Source organism: Tursiops truncatus, chromosome 20 (assembly GCF_011762595.2).
Source record: "Tursiops truncatus isolate mTurTru1 chromosome 20, mTurTru1.mat.Y, whole genome shotgun sequence".
In the NCBI taxonomy this organism is placed as follows: Eukaryota; Metazoa; Chordata; class Mammalia; order Artiodactyla; family Delphinidae; genus Tursiops; species Tursiops truncatus.
In genome coordinates this window covers 41816772-41839132 of record NC_047053.1, presented here as the reverse complement: position 1 = coordinate 41839132, position 22361 = coordinate 41816772, and the positions used below count along the sequence as shown (strand labels likewise).

The 22361-nt window shown below is 40.8% G+C and overlaps 1 protein-coding gene across 5 annotated transcripts in view; it reads left to right on the top strand.

Annotated features, from left to right (window-relative positions):
* The window catches only part of NSF (N-ethylmaleimide sensitive factor, vesicle fusing ATPase), a 156167-nt gene that overhangs the window by 131908 nt on the left and 1898 nt on the right, over window positions 1-22361 (top strand). For 3 of the 5 annotated variants that reach the window (XM_019944419.2, XM_019944417.2, XM_019944420.2), the window contains exons 18-20: window positions 16752-16886; window positions 18201-18314; window positions 22090-22145. In XM_019944419.2, the coding sequence (XP_019799978.1) occupies window positions 16752-16886; window positions 18201-18314; window positions 22090-22145 (305 nt within the window). Of the gene's footprint in view, window positions 1-413; window positions 2658-5224; window positions 5302-16751; window positions 16887-18200; window positions 18315-22089; window positions 22146-22361 lie in introns of those variants that run through there. The other 2 variants (XR_012328416.1, XM_019944424.3) reach the window with 2 other exon arrangements.

The following is a 22361-nucleotide window of genomic DNA, read 5'->3' as shown; positions in this document are numbered from 1 at the left end:
TTGTAAATTGGCTTATTAAAACTGGTTCACAAGCCTTCCTTTTTTCCCTTTGTGATTGCTTTGGTCTTGGATTTTCAGTGTAGGACTAAAAATTCAAGTCAGATTTCAGTTACTAGGATAATTTTCTTTGAATTTTAAATTTTTCCAAGTTAATGCATAGATTTTTAATGAACCCAGTATTCAGTGGATTTGCTTTAAATTTAGCTGGAGAGTTAATTTCATGATTGATTTATTAGCCCTTTGAAAGTATAAAAAGTGGTATCTGTAGTTCATGAAGACTGAAAAACATCATCACATTTTGTTTAGCATCTTTTTAAAACCAATTAAAAGCTTTTCTAAAATGGATTGAACAGGAGAAAATAAAACATGTTCCCTAAGTCTTTATTTCAATCAAGTTTCCCTGTGTTCTGCAGGAGAAGAGATCGAGGGGGGATAGAAAAATTGAAAAGGGCTGTCCCAGCAGGGAGCCACGCCGCAGAAAAGGGCTGCTCTGAGAACTCAGCAGCAGTAGCTAAGAAAGCTCCCAGCCTGCTTCATCTACATGCAGAGTCACACAAGGCATGGGGGTGCTCACCATCACCACAGAGGTTTCACATGTGCTTCCCTGCTGATTCTTGTGAAAAGCTAACAATTGGCTTGGAGGGTAAAAGACCACTGCAGTTCACCCTCCCTGAGCTGGACGTACAATTTGTCCAGTGTTAGGAAATGTCCGGCTTAGCAGTGAGAGGCTTGAAGACACCCCTCCTTCCAGTGAGATTCCTAAAGCCGGCTCTTTTGCTTGATGACACTGGGGCTCTTTTCAAGCTTTGCAGATTTATGGAAGTCGAAGGGAATGTGCCTTTCAGGATCAGGAGGATGAAAGCCTTAGTCTTCGTGTCAAGGAAGAGGCAGTAGTAATGCAGTAAGGCCAGGTAAATCTTCCTGGAAACTGCAGCACCAGCGGCTTTATGATTTTCCTCATAGGTCTCTTCTGGCACCTTCTTTTTTTTTCTTTTTGGGAGACAAAGTGCCTGAAAAGGAACTCCTCAGCTGTAAAATGACATGACTTCCAGTTTCCTCAACAAGTGTGAGAGTAGTTAAGCCCATTAACCTGACTGCTTTAATGTTTACCTGACACTTTCGCAAATCAGTTTGGAAGACTTCATCCATATGTACCAGAATAACCTTGTAACTAATGGAGAACCACTCCTTTTTCACTTCAGTGCTTCCCAGCCTTTTTCATATCATGGCATGTAGAAAATGATAACATCTGATGATGTACTTGGGTAAGTGGATGAGGCCGTTCACAGCTGGCCAGAGATGCAGCCACGCCAAGTGCCACCCAGCCTTCCCAAGGAGGGCTGACGAGAATTGGTATCTTAGAACACTTATAATTCATTCGCAGCATGCCAGCTGGAAAATTCTTTGGAAACTGTAAACTTTTACAAAAGAAGATCACTCTAAATTAATAGCAATATTACTGAAGTAGAACTTGGACCTGACAGTTGTTAGAATTTTAGCTGAAAAATAAAGTTGTTGAAAAAATTACTTCCTTACTGCTCTGGCACTTAGGAATATTACCTGATAAGAAAGAAGTAGGGCTTAGAGCTGGGAAGGGTATAACTAACAATAAGACTGTTAGTAAATTCCTGATGGGAACTCAGGCAGACATATTTGTTTCTCCATGGGTTTAGTTTAAGATCACCAGTCTCTCTACAAGATTGCTTTTTCTGTAATCCTTGTATGACATCTCAGTGCAATCTTACTTCGGATATGTTATTAGGAGTCTTGGTGATATTAAGCAACTGTTCAGTCTTTGGGTTGCTTTAGCAAAATAACCAAATAATGGAAGAGATTCCAAATCACACAGGCCTAAACATGAATATCTCTCTGTCTATCTGTTCAAAATTAACTCTGGCTAATGACTACAATATGACTCAAGAAGATATATAACCACTTTAAGAGAGAGGTTTAGTAATTTTGCCAGACACATTAATTGTAATCACTGATGTGGTGACTTCTGCATCGGACTTCTTTATAAAAAAATCTGTGTGATGATTGACTGTTTAGTAGCCCAGTTTTCTCATTTATTAAGTCAGTGACGTTAGATGGCTACTATAGTTTAAAAAATTCTCTAAAAGTGTACTTTACTTACTAGGTTATCTCAGAAAGTTCTATGTAAATTGAATATATATATATAGAGAGAGAGAGAGAGAGAGAGAGAGAGAACAATTTCAAGTTCATCAAAAAACAGTGAAAGACCTTTTTTTTTTTCTTAGATTCCATATATATGTGTTAGCATATGGTATTTGTTTTTCTCTTCCTGACTTACCTCACTCTGTAGGACAGACTCTAGGTCCATCCACCTCACTACAAATAACTCAATTTTGTTTCTTTTTATGGCTGAGTAATATTCCATTGTATATATGTGCCACATCTTCTTTATCCATTCATCTGTTGATGGACACTTAAGGGTAAGACAGGAATAAAGACACAGACCTACTAGAGAATGGACTTGAGGATATGGGGAGGGGGAAGGGTAAGCTGTGACAAAGTGAAAGAGTGGCATGGACATATATACACTACCAAATGTAAAATAGATAGCTAGTGGGAAGCAGCCGCACAGCACAGGGAGATCAGCTCAGTGGTTTGTGACCACCTAGAGGGGTGGGATAGGGAGGGTAGGAGGGAGGGAGACGCAAGAGGGAAGAGATATGGGAACATATGTATATGTATAACTGATTCACTTTGTTATAAAGCAGAAACTAGCATACCATTTTAAAGCAATTATACTCCAATAAAGATGTTAAAAAAAAAAAAAGAAAAAACAGTGAAAGAAATTTGGTGAGTCCTTTCATGAAACATTGCTGCAGATATCTGCTAAATAAAACTATGTTTTCAAAATAGGGCTTTTTGTTTTGTTTTTCAGTAGAGCACATCTAAAATATGTATTAATTAATGCAAAAAATTATAAGATAAATATATATACACACATACACCATTTTCAGGTAGCTCAAAATTAAATATCTAAATTTTAATCATAGAAAAATGCTAATGGTGCTGAGACAAAATATCCTCTCACTGCCTTAAATATATTACTGTGACTTGACATCAGCATTAGAAAAGTGTTGGTTATACCATCATAATGTTCCATGGGGCCATGAATCTAGTTATGAGTATCCTCTCTGCACAACTTACTCATTGTATTGGACTTGGAGTCAGAAAACCTGAGTTTGAGTCTTAGCACAGCCCTGGCATTTTAGTCTTGAACTAGTCCCTTAATACCTTTGTGTCTATTTCTTCATCTGTAAAATGAAGATAATTCCTCCTTACCTACCACAGTGACGGCCAACTCACATAATGTAAGTTCTGTGTAAACCTGCGGGCTGCACAGATATAAGGTATTAATGCCTGATTGTGAAAAGCATAGAGTTACTGAGAAGTAGGAGTATGCTGTTTCCACAGAGAATGTCATTTGTAAAGAATCAGTTTATAAAGTCCTATCCTTAAAAAAGGATGAATGTTTCTCTTGCGTGATTTGAATGTTCCCATTGCTTGGAGCCTAGGGGTTGACATCTAAGATTCTGTTTCTTCCTGTTTTCTTAATGTTTCAAAGTTCTTAGGGGTTTAGTATTTTATTAAGGCTGTTGTATAGAACTAGAAATGTATTTCCCAGCTGTTGTTTTAAGAAAAGAGGTGCCTTTAGATAGTCCACAGAACCTCTTTAGCATTTAAGATAGGAAAACTAAAGAATGTAACTGTATATAGCAAATTTCCATGGAAAGTGAGTTCAGTGTTTCAAGTTGGAATGCCCAAGTTCAACTTCTCTCATTTGCAATACTGGAAAAAGAAGTAAAGGCACCCTGCTTCCCCATCGCCCATTCACTGAAATTTAGAAGCTTCCTGAGTCCTAAGACAAATACTCTGGTCTGGGGATTGGAGATCCCTATTATAAAAGGGAGAATGAAGTAGAAACAGGAATTTCAGAGTTCAACAGCGTGAGGAGTAGAGAGAGAGCCAGGGATTTGTGGCCATTGTGGGATCCCAAGTACACTACCCATTACACTTGTCCTTAGCCTCCAGGGACTGGCCCTCCTTTTTCCCTGTAGCTACCTGTTGCTTGTGACTAAAGTTCACCTCTTTTTCTAATCCAAGGTGGAACAGGATAGCATTTCACAGTTTCTCTTCTACCTACCTTTCCCCAAAACAAATACACAGATCTTTGAAGATCCGTAAGGGTTTATACTATATGACATAACAACTATTGGGTGAGAAGAACCAATAAGGGGAACCTTACAAAGGGTCCAAAACAATCTGTCAGTATTCCTGATAGTTATTGGAATGTAGATGGAACAAGGCCTTGATCTTTTGACGTCACAGCTTGGTCTGTAACCACGTTTTCATCTTGACAATCCTGCTTACCTCTCACATTGGGGAATGGCAAATGTCAAGAGTGCTTTTCACAAGGAAAGCTCCAGACAATCTGCCTAGACCCTCCCTTCCCTTCTTTCTTTCTCTTTCTCTCTTCCTCCCCTTCCTTCCTTCCTTCCTTCCTCCCCCCTTCCTTCCTCCCCCCTTCCTTCCTCCCCCCTTCCTTCCTCCCCCCTTCCTTCCTCCCCCCTTCCTTCCTCCCCCCTTACTTCCTCCCCCCTTCCTTCCTCCCCCCTTCCTTCCTCCCCCCTTCCTTCCTCCCTCCCTCCCCCCTCCCTCCCTTCCCTTTCTCCTCTTCCTTCCTTCCTCCCTTCCTTCCTCCCTCTCTTCCTGTCTTCTTCTCTTCCCCTCTCTCTCTCTTTGCAGACCTATTTAGGCTACATAGATGATGATATTTGTTGAATGGATATCTTGAAGATGGTGAGTCTATGTGTAGAATGGCATTGGCAGCGTAAATAAGAGCTCAGGAGTTAGAATTAGAAGACGTGAACTTGAATTCAGTCACTTAATTTCTGAGCCTCAATTTTCTCATAGTAAAATGGGAACAGTAGTAATATTTAACTAATATTTAGATCGTGAGAATTAAATAAGATAAATGTTGATTATAGTTCTTTGTAAACTGCAAATCACAACTCAATTGTTAGTTTATTATTCACTGTAAAGAAAATTCTGACTCTGTCTTTCCTCACACAAAAAATATGTAAAACCAACAAAGTAACCAACCCATATCAAAGGAGCTAGGCTCCAGGTGGCTGCTGCGGAAGAAGCCAGCCCTAGAAATGTCAGCAGGAATGACAGCTTCCTTTCCCTCTAGCTGCCAGCCATCGGGCTCCTACAGACCCTGCTGGGGCCAGCCCTGGAGCAGGTGGAAGAAGGGTGCCAGTTCCCCAAGTAAGGAGTAATAATGGGAAGGGAGGACAGGGAGAAATACCAGCCAGAGCAGGGAGATGAAAAGCTTGGTGGCCGCCCTGCTAGTGATCCATTATCTATATAAAGTGGGCCCGTGTCAGAAACTGCCTGCCTAAGGATCAAATCACCTTCCACTTAATCCTCAGTTATTCTCTAAGTGTGATTTCAGTTATGAAGAAAAAAGGACTGGAGGAAATATGCCAAAATTGTTTTCTGTGATTGCCTCAAAATTTTGAAAATAAAGTTTGAGCTCATCCTCCCAATATTTTAATGCATTTATTATTCTATTAGCTGATGTTCATTTTAAAATGTACAAAAAAGGAATTTTTGAAAAGAATGAAGAGAAAAACAAAAGTTAAAGGAAGTTCTATTATTTCTCCATCTTAAAGACAGCTGCTCTTAGATGGTAGATCGTAGGTGGGTTTTTCTGCTTTATTATTTCTTACATTTTATACATTTTCTACAATAAGCATTTGTTACTTTATAATCAGGAAAAATAAAAACTTAATGTGTATACGGTCGTTTTTATTTTTTATTTTTTTTGTGTGTGTGGTACGCGGGCCTCTCACTTTTGTGGCCTCTCCCGTTGCAGAGCACAGGCTCCGGACGCGCAGGCTCAGCGGCCATGGCTCACGGGCCTAGCATGTGGGATCCTCCCAGATGGGGGAACGAACCCGTGTTCCCTGCATCGGCAGGCGGACTCTCAACCACTGTGCCACCAAGGAAGCCCAGTCATTTTTATTTTTAACTCAGCAGTATAACTGTCAAAATTCCAGTCCTTTGCAACTAAGTTGCTACTTGACTAACAATAACCGTTAAATGAATCTACCTTTGTATCTAAGCTTGTCTGTATGCAATATATTTTGTTAGCCTTGTTTTTTCTTTAAGGCTGATTTAATTTAAGGTCTGGTCTGTAAGATACTCTGTGGTCCTGCAAGTAAAAGTGTGTATGTAAGTGCCTCCTGACTCTCATGGTTGTCCTTGGACACCCACCTGGCATTCAGCTCAGTGCTGTGCTTCCAGGCTGAACTTAACGATGGTTGAATGCCAATGTGACCAAGGTTGACCAGGATAGATGGTGACAGTTCTACTAAGCTTCATGGAAAGGAGATGAGAAGTTTCTTTCTATCCAAAAATATTTCTTTTGAAATGCAAGTTTGAAATATTTCTTTCTATATGCTTTTATTAGGATGTACATTTCATAAACTTTTGTTCTGTACTATAGAAATAACAAAGATGAGTAAGACATGCTACCTGCCCTCAAAGAGCTCATAATCCAGGACCACCTATTCAGTTGCGCAGTTTGGGCACAAGCTGTGCACAAGGTCAACTGGCAAGTGGGGGTTAACATCCAGCCCACACTCCAGTCGCCCTGTGAGCCGTGTACCCTGACGTGGGCTGTAACTGCCCAGCTGAGTAGGGTTGCCACATTTAGTAGATGAGGATATAGGATGCCAAGTTAAATTTGAATTTCAGAAAGTCACCAAATAATGTTTTAGTGTAGGTATATCCCATGCATTGTTTGGGACATACCTATACTCAGGGCTTTATCTGGCAACCCTAGCCTGAGGAAGAGGAAAAGGGGTGCCTTTTTACTCATATAAGGTGCTGGGGCTTTAGGAGATGGGGACAAGGGTGGCTACATATACCTAGATGACTGCTTTTTTCTAATTCATCCACCTAGGAGGGGTATTTATTTTCTTCTTTGTATGCAGGCCAACTAGCGTCCCTGACACAATCCAGTGAGGGAGAAAGATGTGTAAACATGATGATGTAAATAGTTAAGTTTTATAACTTATGTGGGTTCCAGTGGACTATGGAGGAAAGTATGGTCCATTTTACCCGAGAAAATCTGCAAGTATTTCACAAATAGTAGTTCTTGATCCTGGTCTTGAAAGACGAGTAAAAGGGAGATTGATCAGGACCATTATGCTGTGCTGAGGAATTCCAGCTCTGCAGCAGTGGGCAGAGATGGTGAAGGATATGCCTGCGCCAGAACTAGCACATTTTTATTATTTACATACGAACTGATACTTGGGAATTTAAGGATACGTTTTGTGTACAGTTACTTATCTTAGGCTTCATATGGCATCTTCAGTTTCACTGGAGGGAAGAATAGGAATTAGTAAGAAATCAAAGGCTTCATTTTTCCGAAATGACTGAAGCTGAACCTCTTTAAATATTAATTACTGTTATACTTTAGCCTTTTTTAAAAGGAAAGAAATGCTACATACATCTTTGGTGTCTGAAGCAAAGTATTATAAACACTACGTCAATGAATAAGGATCTTCATTACAAACCATAATCACATGGCGATTATGCAAGAACTATTGGAATGTAGAGGACTCTGCCCTGGGAGTCATTAAGTAGACTTAGTGTGCCCTGTTTTTTTGAGTTTGTTGTACTTTTTCTTGTTTTTAATGGTTTTGCTATCAGCTTTTACTTGAGGAATTCAAGTCAGTTGTGTCAGTCTGCCTGCCTCTGACAATTCTCCCTTGTCTAATTTGCTGCTTCTTAGCTGTGAGCTAAGAAAGGCAACCTCCAGGACCCTTGAGTTGTCTGTAAAGTGAGAGCAACTAGACTCTGATGAGAGGCGGAGGAGCTTCCTGCCAGCAGGGCCATGTCGTGAATTCCGTGGATCCCTTTCTTCATAAAGAAAATGTTAAACTTTTATTTTCCAACTGTTGGAATTTAAAACATTTTCCTCAACCTGAAAGTTCTTTTATTCTTCTTCTGATTTTAGAAGAAATTAGAATATTTTTGTGGGCCCTTGCCCCTGTGCCCGCTGTGCCCAGTGGATAAGTTGGTACTACCTGTGAGTAGTCACTTGAACGTCAATTTATTGTGTTTTTTCAGTTCTAGAAGTTAGAGAATTTTGCATGTATCTTGGTTCTTGGCTATGTTCTAGATAGTTGAAATTGTTCAGTAAATTGGCCTCCAGATAAATGAGGTGTTTTTACTGGGCACATTGAATCCATGCTCAGAGAGGGTGGAGCCTGAAGGAGCAAACTGGGTTGTGTAGGGTTAAAGGAGGGCAGAATGTGGAGAGAAGGCAAGTTCTGAAATATCTTGAACATAAGGGATAATTGCGAACTGGTAGAAAACTCTGGAAAGCATTTTAATAAAGAGGAATGCTATGGATAAAAATCACAGAGGTAGAAGTTAAATGAGAAAGAAGAAGAGAATTGAACTGATCAGAGCACAGGGGTCATTTTTGGGCATCTCAGCTAAAAGCGGAGGGAGGGAGGGAAAGTGTACTGTGGGTGCCAGGTGGAAGAGTTTGGATTTGCTGATGAGTCAGTGATCATCTTAGTTACGTTTCTAATGAGAGAGCACCTACAAAACTGGGCACTAAGAATACCGTACATCAGTACGTCTTTATTTTCTTAATTTATTTAACCTTTTCTCCCAAGAGCTCAGAGGTCGTAATTTCTAGGTGATATATCTAACTCATAATTAAGAGATCAGCCATTGCTGATATAAGTTAAAAATTACACAAATAAGAATGGACAGCAGGGCTTCCCTGGTGGCTCAGTGGTTGAGAGTCCGCCTGCTGATGCAGGGGACACGGGTTCGTGCCCTGGTCCGGGAGGATCCCACATGCCGCGGAGCGGCTGGGCCTGTGAGCCATGGCCGCTGGCCCTGCGCGTCCAGAGCCTGTGCTCCGCAATGGGAGAGGCCACAACAGTGAGAGGCCCGCGTACCGCAAAAAAAAAAAAAAAAAGAGTGGACAGCAAAGCATAGTGGGAATATCGGTGAGGCCTGAACTCTGGTTTCAGCTCCCTCCCTGGATGTAAAATCTTACCCCCGTTTCTCACCTACAAAATAGCCAGGAGAGGAGAGGGAGGAGGAGAGAACTAGGCAAGCTTTCAGAGCTGCTCCGAGTATAAAATCTGATGATTCCATGTCTTTTTCACAAACTGGTACTAGAATATTCTTTAATATCTCAGAGTGGTCTGCTCTTGCCTATAGTAATTTTAAAAAATTATTTGGGGTGAAGTTCCTCATTTCATATTCAATATGTATTATGAATTCCCCCTCTTTATTGTCCTCTGTCCTGCCTACAGCACCAGGAGGATGGTTACAAAGACAGTAGGCCAAGAATTTGCTTCAGGGTAAAATCTAATGGAGAGTTTCAATGTAGTTGTCTGCCTAGTTGTAACATGATTTATTTGAAACATCCTTCCTTTGGTATTCAACTTAAACATTTAACTACCAAAAAAAGAAGTTACAGACGTTTGAGCGTGAGAAATCAAATGCATGCAGGATATGCAAAGAGGCCCCATTCCTCTCCTTTCGCTGTCCAGACTTCTGGTTGTTTTTAATAGTAGTCAAATTTTTCCCTTGATTTGGGGAAACCAAGAGTTGTAGGAGATGCTTAATGATAGTTATCTCGCTAGCTTAAATTAATGGCTTCTAATGAGTCTTATCTTTTCTCTGTCAGAGAAGTCTGTATTATGAATAGTTATGAATAGCTTAACTATTGACGATCAATTGATTAGCTAAAAGAAAGCGGTATGACATCCCTTGCATCTAGTTATGTTGTAAATGAAGCATACATGCTGATCATTCTGGATTGTTTTCTTTAAAACTTGTTGACTTGTTATCTTGGGGCTCAGATGTATAGACTCTGAAATGGTAGTTATTTTCCTGTTGAACATTTGGTATAGTGTGCATTATTCAGGGCCAGAAGAGACGTGTAACAAGGAAGGAGTGATCTGCAGCCCTTGAAACCTACACTGAGATCACCATTCATTCATTCAACACAAATGTATCAACCTGTCACTATGTTCAAGGCACTATGCTAGCCCTGGATCCATCAGTGAAACCAAACAGGCACAAGTCCTGTCCTTATGAGGGAAGACCAGCAATAAATAGAATACATAAGTAAAGACAGTAAATGAGTAAAGTATATAGTATGTTAAGAGGTGATCCTACTGTGGGGGGAAAGAGCAGGATAAAGGGAGATGAAGCGGGGGTGGGGGGGGGGTGGGCCTTGTGGGAAAGGTGACACCGGAGCAGAGCCCTGACTTTGAGGCAGAGAACCATGTGGATGTATAAGGGAAGAGCATTCTAGGTAGAGGGAACATCAGAGTATCTTCTGTGTGCCAGGCATGCTGTGCTAAAGACCTGCAAGGACAGAGATGAATAAAACATGGCCCCGCCCCCAGGGAGCTGACAAGCTAGAAACAAGATTCAGACTTGCAAATAAATGCAGTGGTAAAGTTGTATAAGCTCTATGGTGGATAGAATTTTTTATTTAATCTGCACTGAATAATAACAAACTAAGTTAAAATATCAGACATTACTCCCATTTCAAGAATGAAGCTAGTGTGACAAACTGAAGCACCTCTTACCAGAAAAGCTTCACATCCTCTGCCCTGAGCTGATTTCTTCCTCAGAGTCCCTGCCTCTCACCGAGGCCCCTCACCCTCAACCTGCTGTCACGGCTGCTTCTGAGGGGCGTTTGATCTTTAGCTTCAGGCCTCGTCTGGGCCTTGACTAACTGTCGTTAAGCTGAAGATCGGCGCGCTCATCTCCCCCTAACGCAGAGTGAATCTTGGCCTTCTGGGAGAATGCACTCTCTTGGCATCGTTTGCGGCCAGTGCCGTGCATTGTTGGGAAGAGAGGAATTCTCAGGTGCCCCACTGCTCGCCCACCCAGCCCGATGTCATAGATTCCTGACATCCCAGGCAGAGGACAGTTTTTCAGGTTCCTCTCAAGACCATCGTTCAAGCACTCACTTCCTTTCACTCCTGCCTCCTCTGACAGTGATGGCAAAGGCCTCCCTCTCCCACACATTCTCACCTCATGCTCTACTCTGACAAGTAGGTAGGATTTTTAATCCCATTTTTATGGTTAAGGATGAAACAGGTGCTGAGAAGTTCAGTAATCTAGCCCAAATCACTCAGCTATGAATGGTGGAGCCTGTACTTTTTGTATGGTACCAAGCCACCTGTCCATCAGGGGACTTGCCTCTCCTCCCTTGCTTTCTGCCCACCCTGGGCTTGCGTTGAAATGGAAGGCACGTGTGTGCATCACTGATGATGAGGCGCCGACCCTTCCCAGGCGCGCTCACTCTGAGACCCTTTCTCAGAGCCAGACGTCTTTCCCACAGCAGCCCCCTCACAGGCTGCTGGACTGCCCGGCATGAAGCTGCTGGGATCATCTTTCTCGTCATCACAGTTCTTCCTCCTCCAGCACCTTCTTTAGTTTCCTGTTGCTTTTTATACAAAATCTCCTTTCTAGTTTGGCATTCTGAGTCTTCCTTTTGTCCGCTGCCTACTCCCCATCTCTCTAAAAAGACTTCGTTTTCAGCCCTGAGGGCTCTGGCTCAGCTGCCTCCACCACCCACATGGGAATTAGGAGCATGGAAGGCCTGTCCCTTCTCCTCCAGGGCCTCCTCTTCATCAGTGTCTCTATGATACTGTAGGAATCTTCCCGGATGACCCCATGCCAGTGAAGCTGTGCCCATAAGCTGTGTCCCCTCAGCCGTTATACACTGGTGTTTGCTGGTGTGTTACTTGGCAGTGGTCCCTGAATATTTACTTGGTCTCCCCAGCCAGATTGTACTCACTTTAGAGGCACAAACTGAATCTCATAATTCCATAAATACCTGAACAGAGTCAATTCATGTTAATGGTCTGATCAACTAACCTATTTTATCTTTAACTTGGCTTATAAATTCTGAATTCTGAAAAATTTCACTTTTGTTTACAAAAGCCTCAAATTCTAACAACGAGAAAATAAAGTTTAAGGCCCCCGGCACACTCACTTCTTAATCCATTTCAGGGTTTCCAGTTGTTCACAGTTCATTCTTCTTAGCAAGGGTGTATTGCCCTTGCTCAGCATTGAATGATATGGAAATAATTGGCCTTTCTTTACTGCATAACTGACTTTACTTTTGTTAGCAGGTTAAAATCAGCCCTTCCATTTCACTGCAGTATTATATTGGTGGCATTTTTATTTAAGGAAGGGAAAAAAAAGCTTTCTTCCACATGAACTTTTGTTGCAAATCAGTTTATTGGGGCCAATCAATGGGCAGGACCTATGAAAGGGTGTGGATTATCTGGTTAGTCCTTTGTGTGGCAAAAGGCTTAGATACTGCTTAGTACTTGGCTCATTCTTCATCATGTAAAGAAGTGGTTTTTCTGAAGGATCAACACCTGACTGAGCCCTGCCTTTTTCATGGTAATGTTTTCACCTGAGTTGCTTCTTATGGTACTAAGAATTAGTTAACTAATACTTATTTAACCTTGGAACAATGTTTATCATAATCCGATTGGCAGATAGTCGTTTTATTTAGGCCTTTTCTTTATTGCATCAGGACTAGAAAATCTCAGTGAAGAGTATGCTGGGAACAATTTTTTCCAAGTAAGTTGTCGCTCAGCTTTTTTTCTTTCCATCAAGGGGCATGTTTTGGCGTTATAGACTCAGACTAGTAGCCACTAGTAGTTGGATTTCTCTTTCTGGGTTAAGCTCTACTTTTATTTTTAAAGCTGGCCTTCTCATTTCATGCTGCTGGCAACTTTTTCTCCAAAATGTTCTCCAGTGTGATTTATGATATTAATATATTCAGAGCTGGTTTTTCATGGTAAAGCGTCCTCACGAGTATTACCACTAATTAATATACAGAATGACCCAGCACAGTTTAATTATTTGGTAATGTTTTCGGTGTTTTCTTAAAGATGATGCCAACAAGTCAAGGCCTGAACTTCCCTGGGTCATGACCTCTCTGCAGTGTTTGCAGTCTTGTTAAACAAGAAGAAAAGCAGAACATAAGTTAACATCTCCATTATAAGTTGCTCTACATTTCCCAGTCTTAACACTCTGGAGAGCATAGTCACTGGTAACATAAGACAAAGTTTCACTAGGAAAATGGCAATTCCAGCCTTTGGGAATGGGTAAGAAGCCATTCTTCTAGGGCCAGTGTTGTCCTCTGTAAGAGAGGGGCAAGATGAGGGGGTTTGAATTATGGACTCTGGAACATTAAAAACCTAAGGAAAAAAGCAAAGTAATAGTTATCTTTAATTGTAATGAAAATATACCAGCCTGTGTGGCTTTTGGCATCTATGAGCCTTCAAGGATATGTTCCTAAGTTTACAAACAGAATTTTAAAATAGTTGAAAAATAGTTCGAGTGTAAATGCACCACTTTTCTGTTCCATAGTAGAAGCTTATATGTCTTTATGTGTTCGTAATTACCCCAGCACCCCAGTTTTTGTTTTTGTTTTTTTGCCTTTGGATTTATCTGTTTCTGCTCCTTCTGGCTTGGATGTCCTTCCCCTTCGTCTCCTAATCACCCCACTCACTCCTTAAGACTCAGTTCAGATATTGTCTCCTCCAGAGAAAAAGAAGATGTTTCTCTGCCACACGTTTCTTCCCTCTACCATGACATTCTATGTGCAATACCTCTACCTTTCCGTATTGTATTATAATGATCTGTTTTGTATCTGTCTCTCTGTATATACAAGGTCTGTTCCGTATTCATCCAGGAGCTTGGTAAAGGTCTATTGACAATGTGTTTGATTTTTAGCTAGTGGGTTTCTTGAATAATAACAATGATTACCCTTTAAGTGTATACTTCAGAGGTATACTTCTCTCTCACAGTCTTTGCACAGGCATTTGGTATGCCAATTACTAATTATACCAGAAAGCCTCAACCTTGTTTCTTTGGTAGGCCTTTGTTTATGTTGGTGCATCATCCATTCTTGGCACAACAGATGGACAAAAGCAATCAGTAAGACTGAGGAAGGCTAGCACACCTTATTAGCAATAGTGGTTTAATATTTACAAAACCCCAATTGAAATTGTTTTGGCATCTGATCTTCAATTTCTTAAAATCTTTTCCTACATTTAATTTAATTTTCACATAATTTTTAAATTTTCTCATTTATTTTAATGCCCTGAGTTTCTAAGATCTGTGAAAGGTTTAATTGTATTAAAGGTTTATCTGTGGAATGAGTGTGTATCATAAATCTAGTGACATAGTTTAAAATCCATTCCTCTTCCATTTTCTGAGTAAACATTTTTAAAACGTGTTTTTCTTCGTGAAAAAAGGCAGTATACAATTTTGGATTCTGGATCTGGTTTCCATTCCTGGCTCCATCATTTATTAGTTATTAGACCGTGAACAAATTAGTTAAATCTATAAGACTCAGTAGCTTCATCAGTAAAATAGAGATAATGCTCATACTTAATTCTTAGGATTATAATGGACACTGAATGAGAGATTGATCTAAAGAGGTGCCATACTGCAAATAGGAGTAAATGGAAGTCTCCATATTGAGTGGTGAGGTACCCAGACTCCTTCCCCCATCGACTCCCATGCAGTATGTTGGGAACTAGTCTCTATAACCCTCAGGAAGGAGACTGGAAGATTCTCCGGGGAAAATGTACACATCCTGACCTTTGAGAGACGCCCAGTAATCAGCCAAGTCTTATCATCCTATCATGAAGCTCTCAGACTCAGAGCTTCCAGTCACTAGTTTAACTCTTAAGTATGAATAGTAATCCAACAATCACCAGACACTTGAAGAAAACCACCAATGAATAAATAAGGGAAAAAAAAAGGAAAGAAAAGAAAAAGGAACTCACAGGAGACAAAGCAGAGAAAAGAAGAAAACATTTTTTAAAATGTGTAGTATTCACAGAGATCTAAAAATAAGGTAGTATCCATGAAATATAACAGGATGTAATTTTTAAAAAAAGAAACATTCAGTAAACAAGAAAGAGTGACTTATCTCAAGGTTCATAACTTATAGAACATACGGATAAAGAAAAGATTCTTTTAAAGTTGTATTTATTTTTAAAAGTTAGAAACAATGAGTCAGAAAATCAGAATGGCATCAGTCTTCTAGTCAGCAATACTGAAAATTAAAAGACAATAGAACAATGCCTTGAAAATTCTGTGGGGAAAATTGTTTCTAACCTTGTTCTCTATACCTAGCCAAACTATCAAGTATAAAGTGTACAGTATTAAGGGTGGAATAAAGGCATTTCCAGGTCTTAAAATTTTTACCTCCCATACGCCCTTTCTCAGGAAGCTTTTGAAGTACATGTACCATGGAAAGAGAGAATAAATGAAAAAACAAAGGAAGGTGAGGAGACAGGGGATCTAACAGAGGAGAGAAGAAAGTTCTAGGGCTACAGCTGTGCAGCAGGCCTAGAGAAGAGTCAGTTCAGATTGAACTTTGAGAACAGAGGACTCCAGGAGGGGAATGTCTTTGAGAAAAAACAGCCAAAACTTTAAAATTCCCTAACATGTGTGAACATATTGGTATGATATCCGTGTCTGTATTTGTTTGGGATGAACTTGTGGTAAGTATTTGATAAACTAAGCAAAGGGGTTGGGGGGGGGAATGGCAATTATTAACTCTAATAAAAACAAAATGTTGCCCAAGAAAGGAAATTTAATAGTACACTACATGGCTTAGCTGTAAATCATATTTATATAATCATAATAAATACTGAATATAGATTTAACTAAAGACTGTGAAATAATTGGAAGGATGAGAAAAAGGACATATTGGGGTGGGGGGCTGTGCAAAATTAATATTAACTCTCCCTCTTCCATAATAGGAATTCAGGAAATAATATTTAGAGCTGAAAAGAAAAATCAAAATAATAGTGTACCATTGTTATTTAAAGATAAGGAAGTAAATACAAGAAGAAAAACTAAGAGAGTAGAAAATGGTTGCTTCTGGAGAGAGGGAATCAGGAATGGTGGCCTAGGCCTGCTATAGTTTTAACATGCCTTGTATATTTTGGGGTTAAAAATTAAAAAGAAATTAAAGATATTAAGTGAGACAATTATGTAAAGCACTTAGCACCATGCCTTTCACAGTTAACTGCTGCATAAATGTAAGCTATTATTATTATCCTACCTCTCCTAAAAACCGTAATAAAGCCTTGCTAAGTGGGTGGCATGGGGTTTCCATTCATTCATTTCATTTTTTTCCCAACCATACATATATTGATACTATGTTGGCTGTGAAAAATGAATTACAAACATATACTCAGGTATCTTGCTGTTTGGTTTGTGTATCTTCCTGATTTACTGATCGATGATGTTATTGATATGGATAAGGAGAAAGAACAGTTGCCTCTTTCTGAACCACGTGCTGAAGAAAGTGTTGCTCTTTCTGAATCATGTTGTTGATACTTTTTTTAAGATTTTCAAGGGACTTCCTTGGCAGTCTAGTGGTTAAGACTCTGCGCTTCCACTGCAGGCAGGAACTAAGATCCCACATGCCGCGCAGCACGGCCCCAAAAAGAAGGGTTTTCAAGAGGACAATTCTGAATTTTTTTCCTTCTCTTTTGCCTAATCATTTGCATTTCTGCGATTAAATAAATGGATATTGTTCAGGCTTACTCTAGTTTCCTAATCAGTCGTTTCGCATGTGTTTTAACACATTTTCTCCCTATGATCAGGGCCGCAAGCTTCTTATCATTGGGACCACGAGCCGCAAAGATGTCCTTCAGGAGATGGAAATGCTTAACGCCTTCAGCACCACCATCCATGTGCCCAGCATTGCCACAGGAGAGCAGCTGCTAGAGGCTTTGGAGGTGAGAATGAGCCAGTGGAGTGCACACCGTTCAAAGATAGGAATTGAGGCTGGATTAATGCTAAGGGTGCCCCAGACATCGCACCTGGTGTTTAGTTTCTGTGTTAACCTAGAACACGGAACCTGGGATACACCTGCAGTCATTTTCAGGAATTAGAGGAAGAAGAGATAAATATAAGTGAGAGTGAAGTAATTCCTCATTCCTTGGTGGAAGCAGCATACAAACTGCCAGGAGTGAATTACTTTGTGCCCAGCATCACTAATGCATATAGATTACATGGACCAGAAACTTGGAATGGGGTGAGGGAGGAGAGTAATCAAGAAATAGAAAATTCAGTTATTCATAGTTGCTTTCAGCCCATTTACTTGCATTTAATAAATTGGAGCAATGGTTAAAGCCTTAGAAACTTGAAAAAAGCTATAGAAGTAAAAGCAACCCCTTTATTAACAAGTTCATAATGTGGAAATATTTTTTTGAGGATAACATAGTCTTTAATTTTAAAAAATATATATCCTTTATTAAACTTTTGATTAATATCAATGTGCACAAATGACTTGATGAGGTGTTAGAAAATATTATCTAGTGACTTGTTCAGCAGTGAGTCAGGAAGGCTTCTTTTTGTTTTTGTTTTTTTTTTTGCGGTACGCGGGCCTCTCACTGTTGTGGCCTTTCCCGTCGCGGAGCACAGGCTCCAGATGCGCAGGCTCAGCAGCCATGGCTCACGGGCCCAGCCGCTCCGCGGCATGTGGGATCCTCCCGGACTGGGGCACGAACCCGTGTCCCCTGCACCAGCAGGCGGACTCTCAACCACTGCGCCACCAGGGAAGCCCAGGAAGGCTTCTTAAAATCCTCAAGACCCATACAATTGGGGCATATTCCCAACAAAATAGAAACTATCTCTATGATAAATGTTTCCAGCTTACCTGTTTGAGCAGTTTTTGTGCTGGGGTTGAGTAAGAGAATTAAATTTAGTCTGCTTTGACACATAACAGATTATTCCTAGAAAGGAATGTTAAAAATTTTAACTGATATTTATTATGGATTGGAGCTATTTTTCCCCCAGCAAATATATCTCTAAATTATAATCAAGGTCCGTAAGAAAACAGAGCTTAGGATACCAGTTTTCATTTTCATGATTGCAGCTAATGGATCTCAGGCAAGTCAGGTTAGATTTTAAAATATGAGAGAATTCTGTCAGCTTGAACCAGTTAGGTAGTTCTTATCACTGTTCTTTTAAGGGTAAATGTGGGAATTAACTAATGTTGTTGATGCACTTACAGAAGTGCTTTCGTTTTTTTTTTGTTGTTTTTGTAGCTGTTGGGCAACTTCAGGGATAAAGAACGCACCACAATTGCACAGCAAGTCAAAGGGAAGAAGGTGTGGATAGGAATCAAGAAGTTACTAATGTTGATCGAGATGTCCCTACAGGTAAGATGCTTGCTTCTCCGTATGGTTCAGACATAGAAGCTTCACGATATATCCCAAGAGTTTTTATCATTCCCTCTCGCTGAGGTTTTAAATTATAATTCTTTTATATTATTTCCAGAATCAGGTTGGTGTTAGTAGCCTGCTTCTGAGATCAAACAATAACTTATTGGTACTTTTCTTTCCTACTTCTTAAAATTCAAAAATAGAAGAAAAGAATATAGAGTTACTTTAAGTTTTAATTTAGGGAGTCACTAGGTCTTCGAACTAGAAAGGACTTAAAAGAACAATTGTTCTGCTGCCCCCTCATTTTAGAGGTGAGGGTCCTGAGTGTCCCACCGGTTTGTCAATGAGTTATGCAGGGTCACAGCCAGTTATCTACAGGGGTCGGGGGGTGGGATGGCGTTGTCCATCAGAGGTCAGGAAGCGACGCACAGACACCAAAAGGGGCCTGGGAGACAGTTTCAAGGGACAAGGTAATTGAGTGTACAGATTAGACTTAAGCTGTGTATATTCTCCCCTGGCAGGGCTCCTAGAAATTTTATGCAAACTACTGTAGGGTTGAAGCGTCCAGGATCACATAGAAAACTAAGCCCCTGGCTACTGCCTGGGCAAAAACAGATGAAACCTCTTTGGGACTTTCTCACGTCTACGGGCAACTTCCCTTTCTTCTTTTTGTAACTCCACCCCTCCGTGTGCACATCCTGTGTCTTTTTGTCCTTATCTGACATACTAGTTAGATAATAAATCACTTCCAAGCTTTGTGAGTTCAGGGACCTTGGCTCTCACTCCCTACTAAATCCACAGCCCCTGGAACAGAACGGGACACATAGTTGGGCACTCAGTAAACTTCCGTTGAATGAATCTCTCCCAGGTCTTAGGTGGACAGGCTGGCTGCATTCTGAGAGTCATGTATTATGCTCAGTCCTGCTCTTCCAGCAGTGCGAGCTGTGGGTGGATGAGGTGAAATTTAAGTTTCACTTACTTCTGAAATAGGCTCTTGGACCAATAACAAATTGGAATCACGAAGCAAATGCTTTTTAATCTTTGCTGGTGAATTTCTTTTTTTTATATAAATTTATTTATTTTATTTTTATTTAATTTTGGCTGCATTGGGTCTTCATTGCTGTGCGCAGGCTTTCTCTAGTTGTGGCGAGCAGGGGCTACTCTTTGTTGTGGTGCGTGGGCTTCTCATTGCGGTGGCTTCTCTTGCTGTGGAACACGGGCTCTAGGCACATGGGCTTCAGGAGCTGTGGCACACGGGCTCAGTAGTTGTGGCTTGTGGGCTCTAGAGCACAGGCTCAGTATTTGTGGCACACGGGCTTAGTTGCTCCATGGCATGTGGGATCTTCCTGGACCAGGGCTCGAACCCGTGTCCCCTGCATTGGCAGGTGGATTCTTAACCACTGCGCCACCAGGGAAGCCCGGTAAATTTATTTTAAAATAAAATTGTAGCTTTCAGAAACCTAAAGTTTAATTTACTGAACTTTCAGCTGGACTCTTTTAAAGCCAATTTATTTATTTTTCATTTTGAGCAGTAAATTAAAGTTACAGACAAACCACTTTGCTTAGGATTATTCTTGGTAAAGGTGCATATACATTGGCTCTTTCCTTGGAAAAGATAAATTTGTCAGATAGTCAGCTCTACTCTTCAATTTTTAAGTTTCAGCACAATTTTTTTTCAATAATTGCATAGAAGAAACTATGTGGGTTTTTCTCCCCAATCCCTACCCCTTCCTCTTCCTTTGATGCCCACCGGTCAGTGATCAAGTTAATGCTTCCTCTGTATGTGGGGTGGAAAGTGAGAGTGGGGCACTCAGGCCTAATCTTCAGCGACTGACACTTCATAGGCCTCTGAGTTTGAACCCCTTCACATCAAATGGATTTGGTGCAGCTGAGTGAATTCTCTTTAGCTCTGCCTTAGAGAGACCGAGCCTAAGTGAAGAGGCATGTAGTTTAGCAGAATGTAAGTCATGTTACCTCTCTGTTCACTATACACAATTCTGTTAAAACTTGCACAGTGCTGAGGATCTGCTCTGACTGGATGTCACCTGAGGGAATAAAGTCATTTATCTAGATTACTTTTTTCCTCCCTTTCTCTTGACTTTTAATTCCATAGCTACAGGCAAGTCAGTAAGTCCTTGCTCACACATATTAAATATATTTAATGGGCAAAGACCTGCAAGTACTGACTACAGCGGAACTCCAGCCAGTTCCATTTTTTTTTAAAGAACTTGACAATTGACTCATATGTAATTCTATTCCCAAAGAGGAAAAATGTTTCTCTTGTTAAATATTCACACTTTTTCTTAGTCCTTTGTAGTCTGACCTCTTAACTTTGATACATTTGAAACTTCTGTTCAGATGTTTTTCTGGGATAGAAGAGAAGAAATCTTAAAAAAAAAAAAAAAAAAAAGTGGTTGGAGGGGGGAGTCCAATTGCACATTTACCCACAGCTGCACTGAGCATTTGAAAGCTATTCCTGGAGGGCAGGGAGTTCCCTCTTGGGAAACAGACTCCTTGCCCTGGAACATTTTTTAAAAGTTAGGTGTGTTTCTTACAATAAAAATTTATTGTGTTTCTTACAATAAAAATTAATCCTAAGGAATTAAATTTTTATAAATTTGTTTATTTTTGGCTGCATTGGGTTTTCGTTGCTGCACGCAGGGTTTTCTCTAGTTGTGGCGAGTGGGGGCTACTCTTCGTTGCAGTGCGCGGGCTTTTCATTGCGGTGGCTTCTCTTGTTGTGGAGCACAGGCTCTAGGCGCGCAGGCTTCAGTGGTTGTGGCACGCGGGCTCGGTAGTTGTGGCACGTGGGCTCTAGAGCACAGGCTCAGTATTTGTGGCGCACGGGCTTCGTTGCTCCGCAGCATGTGGGATCTTCCCGGACCAGGGCTCGAACCCATGTCCCCTGCATTGGCCAGGCGGATTCTTAACCACTGCGCCACCAGGGGAGCCCCATTAAAGATGTTTCTAATGATCATTTTTTAGATTACTTCACATCTCTGGTGGACCAATGAGAATATAATTAAACAAATTAGTAGAAATATGAATATGAAATGAAAATGAGTAGGGATAATTAATAATAACAACCTGAACCTACAACATGAGCCAGAACTAACTCCCCCATCTTTTTTTTAGACTCACAATGTGGTTCTCAGTCACAAGAGACCCAGATTATCCAGAGAGCATGTCAGAGGAATCAGCCCCACTGTTCTTTTTTTTTTTAGTTTCAGCACAATTTTTTTCATTAATTGCAAAGAAGAAACTATGCAAGAGAGACCAAGGCTAAGAAAAGCTCAAGTGTCCATTATATAGAGTTAATAAGCTATTTTCTAGTTGCTTAATCAACACCAATTGGTTTCTTCAGTTTTGGTCTTACTTTGATGCCTTCGATGAACCCTGTGGATTGGATGCCGTGTGCACCCCCATGAATGGGCAGCCCCGGTCTCACACTTGGTGCCTCTCAGTGCTGCCTCCTCACCCGGTGCTAGCTAAGGGAGCGCTCAACTGAGGTGCCTGTGGATGACCAGCTGGGTCATTCGCAACCTCGTGCATGGCGATTCTCTATGCTGGGAAATCCCATTCACTTCCCTTGAGTGGCACAGTCTGCTTTGCTGTGTATCAGAATACTGGTCAAGGAGGAGGTAACACATTTCTGTGACTCAGCAAAGCGCTAAGGAAGTATAAACCCGATCATTTTCTTGGCATGAAGTAAGTGCATCGTTATTAGAAGGCACCACTAACCCGTTGTCTTTATTTCTTCTGATGTGTTTAGATGGATCCTGAATACCGTGTGAGAAAATTCTTGGCCCTCTTGAGAGAAGAAGGAGCGTAAGTACATGCGACACTTAAGACCGCCAGCCAGACTTCCCACTCTTTTAAACCCATGTGCCTATTCTAAGAGTTGCTGTACAGTGCATGTGAATTTGAATTCTCAACCTCTCTTGGACAACTTTGTTTCCATTTATTAGAATTCTTGGCTGTGTTGTAGGTCTAGGAGACCAAGCAAGGAAATGGGTTGTACTTTTGGTTTGCTCTCCCTGTCCT